This window comes from Mytilus edulis, chromosome 8 (assembly GCF_963676685.1).
Source record: "Mytilus edulis chromosome 8, xbMytEdul2.2, whole genome shotgun sequence".
NCBI lineage: Eukaryota > Metazoa > Mollusca > Bivalvia > Mytilida > Mytilidae > Mytilus > Mytilus edulis.
The window spans coordinates 8,671,853-8,677,975 of NC_092351.1; the positions used below are offsets into that span (position 1 = coordinate 8,671,853).

Here is a 6,123-nt window from a genome sequence, read left to right on the forward strand (position 1 = left end):
CCTAAATAGAATTTAGTATAGAAAATATTTGTATATAGAAATGATAAAATCTGTATTGTTTTAGTTTCTTATCAAAAGTAATGCTCGGCACAGTACTTATACAACAGAAACATGTATGGAACAATGAAAACGTAAACCTTTCTTTTGATTGAATTCTTAAATTTTGATGACTTTTAGGCAAGCATAGGAAAAGATAACTTGACATTGGCTTTGGAACCAGAGGGTGCTGCTATGTATTGTAAATACCTTGCTTTAGATAAAAAGGAACATGGCGATGCGACTGAACTGAAAGCATTTGATGAAAACGCACGTTTCATGGTGGTGGATTTAGGCGGTAAGATAATTTAATCTACTTTTGTTAACAAAAAGGTACGGCTAATTTGCCTTGAAGAACAATAGTAAATTCCCACCTTATTAATTTTTATTCAATCTTTGTTTAAATTCTTCACGTCATATATCCATTTGTAACTTTAAAGGCTCTAACATTATATGTTTTCATAGAGCACAACATCTTAAACGTAAAAAGATAGTTTCGAAAGTTTTGTTATAAAAATATGTGCATGTTACAATATTTGTTTTTTACTACTATTCCTTCAAAATCAACGGAAAATATCATATATTCTAAATGTACGATTTGACATTGTTTTCTTACAGTTTCATCAGAACGGAGATATAAAATTTGTAGTTTTAGCTCCGACGGTATGAATTGGTGATTTGCTGATCGCAAAAACTGTTTAACAGCTCCGCTAACGCGTTGCCACTAGAATTAATTTAAGACCACCAAAACACCAATTGATGCCGTCGGAGCTTAAAATACAATACAGTTATTCCCAAATTGATAATCAGACATTATTAATTACATAGTTTGCTAGTGACCTAACATAATATATCAAAAGATTCCTTTTGTCATCAGAGCGAATCCCAACACGATGTTTGTGATTTTACTTTTTCCCTCTTCTATCTTTCGCCTCTTTTTAATGATACCAGACCATTTCTTACAATAAGTACTTGGAATAGGATCTAATACTCGTTTGAATCAACATTTGTAAAAAAACATTTCCTTTGAACGATTTGTAACTGAAAACACATCATAATGCCAAATAAATAACATTAACGCATCCTATTTTACTGCATCAGAAGCTAATATCAAAGATTTAAAAAATACATTTACTGGCATTAGTGACATGTGGCTCAACGTTATATTAGTTTTGTTTGAACCAAATTGAGTACTTATCATAAACAGAGTATATAAGATGACATCCTATTTCAGGAGGTACAATAGACATAACAGTATCAGAAGTACTAGCGACCGGACAACTTAGAGAAATTTACAACGCTACTGGAGGCCCATGGGGTGGTAACTATATCAATGACCAGATAATCAAAACCCTGAAGGACGTTATTGGTTGGAGTGTTATGGGAAGGTTCAAAGCAGACGATTTTGATGACTACCTTGAATTATTAAAAAATGTGGAACAACGAAAACGTGGTGTAAAATACGACTCCGAATTAAAACTAAAGATATCAGACAACTTATTTAAGAAAATTGAGATACCTGATTCCCATAAAAAGGTCGTACAAAAGGACAGGAAGAGTATAACGTTATCGGCGTCATTAATAAATAAAATCTTTTCATCATCAGTCGATTCAATGATGAAACATGTAGAAGGGCTACTTCAGAAGGAAGAAACGCGGGGAGTGTCGACTATTTTGTTGGTAGGGGGATATGCTGCATCCGACTTTGTCCAACGTGCCTTCAAGGAGAAATTTGAGAAGGAATACAGGATAACAATTCCATTGACACCAGATATGATAGTCTTGAAAGGTGCTGTTATCACAGGGCATCTTGTTGAGGCAATCGTTGGCAGGATGACAAAGTATCATTACGGTCTAGGGCTTAGTACAACAGCAGTTTCTGGTCGTAGTATATCATTGGGTGCTAATGATGGAAAAAAATCTTTTTTCTCTTTAATCAAGAAAGGTCAAAAGATTAAAATTGGTGATGTAGTTACACAATACGAAGTCGTTTTAAAGGCGAAATCACAATGGGCAAACCTTGAAGTCTACACAACTGAAGATGATGATCCTAATCCAGTTATTGATGAGGAACATTTCACCAAAGTCGGAAACATCAATGTTAAACTTCCACAATTCAAAAAGGAAAGCATTCTTGTCCTGACCATATCGTATGATGAAACAGAATTCAAGGTAGTAGCTACGGATAGAAATACAGGTCGCTGTTTTGTTGGTAATTGCCGATTTTTAGACAAAGAAATCAAGCCAATTTGAATTTTCACAAAATTGCAACGAGTGAAAATGTTACTCTTCATGATTTAGTTTTTAAATGTTTTCAAGCTTAGTATGTAGTTTTGTCATGTTTTAGATTAAATATTAATTGTCAAAGCTAATATTTTTGTCTTAGATATAAACATGTATATATATATATATATATAGCCCAGGTGGTCGTGTGGTCTAGCGGGACGGCTACAGTGCAGGCGATTTGGTGTCACGATATCTCAGTAGCATGGGTTCGAATCCCGGCGAGGGAAGAACAAAAAATTTGCGAAAGCAAATTTACAGATCTAACATTGTTGGGTTGATGTTTAGACGAGTTACGATCCCTAACATCACTGAAGAGACATATATTGTCGAAATCTAGATCTGGTGTACAAAACAAAATATTGACACCTTGTGTTTATGGAACATCTTGGCCACAAGTTTATCGTTTTCTGTTTAGTATTAGATTTATATTAAGATTCATTTTGTTAAATCTCGTGATCAATTTTATTTGGCAATCGCCAATAGCAGTCAGCAGGGTTTAAGAACATCAGTTGTTCAACCTGTTAGTCAAATGCGTTTTGTTTAAATATACTTTTTCACTTTTTTGGTCTTTTGGAAAATGTTGTTTGTGCTGTATTTAGACCCTTCTACAACGAAATTTGTTTAACATGCACACGTATAAAAATTTCGGTTTTTATCCAACGCAATCATAGGTTTGAACATAGTTTTCAATTTAGACTCGTATATACATATATATATATAGGACTCTAAAGTGCGATTGGGACGCTAAAGTACGATGGTCACGCTAAAGTACGATGGTCACGCTAAAGTACGATGGTCACGCTAAAGTACGATGGTCACGCTAAAGTACGAGGGTCACGCTAAAGTGCGATGGTCTGTGCTAAAGTCCGATGCCTCCACACGCTAAAGTGCGATGGTCCGCGAAAATATAGACGTACGAAACGTTGTTGGATTGTGACAGTCGTTTATACAAACCATAAATGTGCATGCTGGAAGATACATCTCATTTTAAAACAACTTTTAAACCATGCAGTCAGAAAGCAAGTGTCTATGACTTTATCAATTTAAACCTAACTGTGCTTTGTCGGCTGAAGCAAATGTGTGGTTTTTTTTCTCAGTTTCTTGAATGAGGACTTGAATCTGCAGTTTACTTTATAATTAAAAAATAGTATACGCATATGTATCCTGTATCCTGCTTTTATTGGAAGCGAACTGATACATTTAAATTATCTTTACGTTAGTTGCAGTTTTAGAAATTACTTTGCGGTCCCCGCGGGTAAAACATTGTGGATTTTGTGGAAAAGAAACGTCAGTGAAATAAAGGTATATATTTTAGGACGTAAATTATAGATTTTCCGCTAAATTACTAATTTGTAAATAGTAGAAGTATAAAACATGTGCCTGTTCTCGCTTCGAAAATGTAGAAAACTTGGACAATAGTTAGCAAAGGTACCAGGACTATAATTTAATACGCCAGACGCGCGTTTTGTTTCAACATCTCCTTTCTCTCGCCTTTGAATTAAAGCGTATGTAATTAATGTTATACATTCCGAAAACTAGTAGTATGATGAACGAATTTTGTAATAGTAATTTACAATAACGACTGTAAGCTAGGTCTGGGTGGGGTGGGGTTGGTGGGTTAATTCGCACAATTATTAGACGGTAAGCTACACCAATGATCTAAATATTTTTATACGCCCGAAATCTTTTTGTTTTTTGGTGAAACCTAATTTACCTTTGTAGCAATAAAACGTGGTCGGTCTTCTAAATTCAGAAACTATAACTTCAGCCTACCGGTAAATTATAAAGCCTATCACATATTTATAATTTAGCTTACTAGCTTTAAAAAAATAAATTTTTGTAAACATCCATGCATGTTCTTTCACGTTTTTAGCCCCATAATCTTACCCTTTTGGTTCATCGCACTTTAGCGTGATATACCATCGTACTTTATCGTAGACCATCGCACTTTAGAGTACCATCGCACTTTAGAGTCCTACATATATATAGGGATTTTATACATACTCTTATGTCTGGTATTTTTTAATCGTAAGAAATCCAATGTATAAGGTATTATTTACAGTTGTCCCTACACATAGGCAGACATACATGTAATACATGTATTAATTTACAGTGATAGTATGCTTTTAAAAATAGATCAGCATCCTGTATAAAGTGTCTGCGCAATTCTAGGCGGTGTTGTCGTAGAAGTTAGAAAGGAGTAAGTCCGGTAAGGACTGATTTTGGCCTCAAATTTCAGGTTCATCTGACGAAAGATTTTGACTACTTTTTGAATACTTAAGTGTCTATTTTATTTGAATTAATTAGTTTATGTGAAAGATTTTAACAGATTTAGTCATTAAAAACGATCCGATTCAAGCTCAAATATGAAAAATCTACCTAATATGCCGAAAAATGTCACTTTTCAGATGGTTTTTGGTAAAAATGAAAGTGGCCGCATCCGTGTTCATCCTCAACCTTTATATATGTTATATATTATCATAAAATACAACTTACATTTCAATATAAAGGATGAACACGAATGCGGCCACTTTCGTTTTACACGAAAACCGTCTAAAATTTAACTAAAATGCTAGAATTATGAGAATTTCATTAATTTAGCGTGACTTAATGGTGCTAGTACGGATATATGTGCATTGTATTGTCAAAAACAGCCCAAATTTATGTAGTAGAAGCATTCTACTGTCCAATAAATAACTAAAGGTTTACATTTTAACAATTTTGTAAAACTGCTATATTTTGGGGCCAAAAAGGGGTCTTACTGAACCTACTCCTTTAAAAAAAGTACAGGTTCCAGCCCCGGCCGTGGAGGACGTTACGAATCAGATCTACTCTAACATCGTTGGGGTAATTTTCTATGTACTTAACATATATTATAATTAATTTATCTTAATATAAATTAAAATGTCTGAATAATAGCCAAAAATAAATAAAAAAAATATAAATCTTATGGGGCGATGAATCATATAATTACGATACAGTATACGACAAAATATAATATAACAAGTCTTAATCGGTACAACATCTCCATAAAATAACTATAAAATGAACAAATGTTAGTTACTTAGAATTTCCTTCGAAAAGATATCCTTCATCGGTATAAGCACGATGTAAAATGCTCATGAGATCAATCTATTCTGATTATTAAACTACAATCTTGAATTCTATACAATAAAAAAATGTGAAACAGTTTCACCGAACATCATATATAGAGACGCTAGTACAATTTTAAAATTTCAAAAAAAACGACCCATAGACATGCCTAAAATAAAAATAGTAATAAGAGATATGCACTGACACAACTCTAAAATTCGAAAATGACGTCAGTTAAGATGTTATAACAACTGCGTGTAAATACATTCCAAATAAACAGCACTCATCGATGTAAGCTGGTAGAATATGTCAAACAGAGGCAGCGTAATTATCATCCCAAATAAATAGCAGTTTAATTATGATAAGGATTTTGTTTTTTCAATTTTTTTAAAAATTGCTAACGTTAGATTATTGAACATGAATGCGCTCTTGTGCATTCCTATCAAATGAAAAGAGCCCTGGTATTTATCCTAGTAATTTTTTTTAAAATCCAAAAAAAATCCTTGAAACTGTAAGATCAAGTAAGCAAGCCGGAGTTACTGGAAACAAGTGATTTCATGAAAATGAGTGACTCATTATATGTTGTTTTATTTATGCCCAAGAGGTAGGGATGTACAAGTACGCATTGAAATACGGCCTTCAACACGGAGCCTTGGCTCACATCAAACAGCAAGCTACTATAAAGCGCCTCAAAATGACTAGTGTAAA

The 6,123-nt window shown here is 33.6% G+C and overlaps 1 protein-coding gene across 3 annotated transcripts in view; it reads left to right on the plus strand.

Annotated features, from left to right (window-relative positions):
- Window positions 1-2,403, plus strand: part of LOC139484721 (heat shock 70 kDa protein 12A-like) — a 44,806-nt gene extending 42,403 nt beyond the window's left edge. For all 3 annotated transcript variants that reach the window (XM_071268612.1, XM_071268611.1, XM_071268613.1), the window contains 2 exons: window positions 178-334; window positions 1,271-2,403. In XM_071268612.1, coding sequence (XP_071124713.1) covers window positions 178-334; window positions 1,271-2,289 — 1,176 coding nt within the window. In that variant the 3' untranslated portion in view covers window positions 2,290-2,403. The remainder of the gene's footprint in view (window positions 1-177; window positions 335-1,270) is intronic.
- Window positions 2,404-6,123: the final 3,720 nt, after the last annotated feature.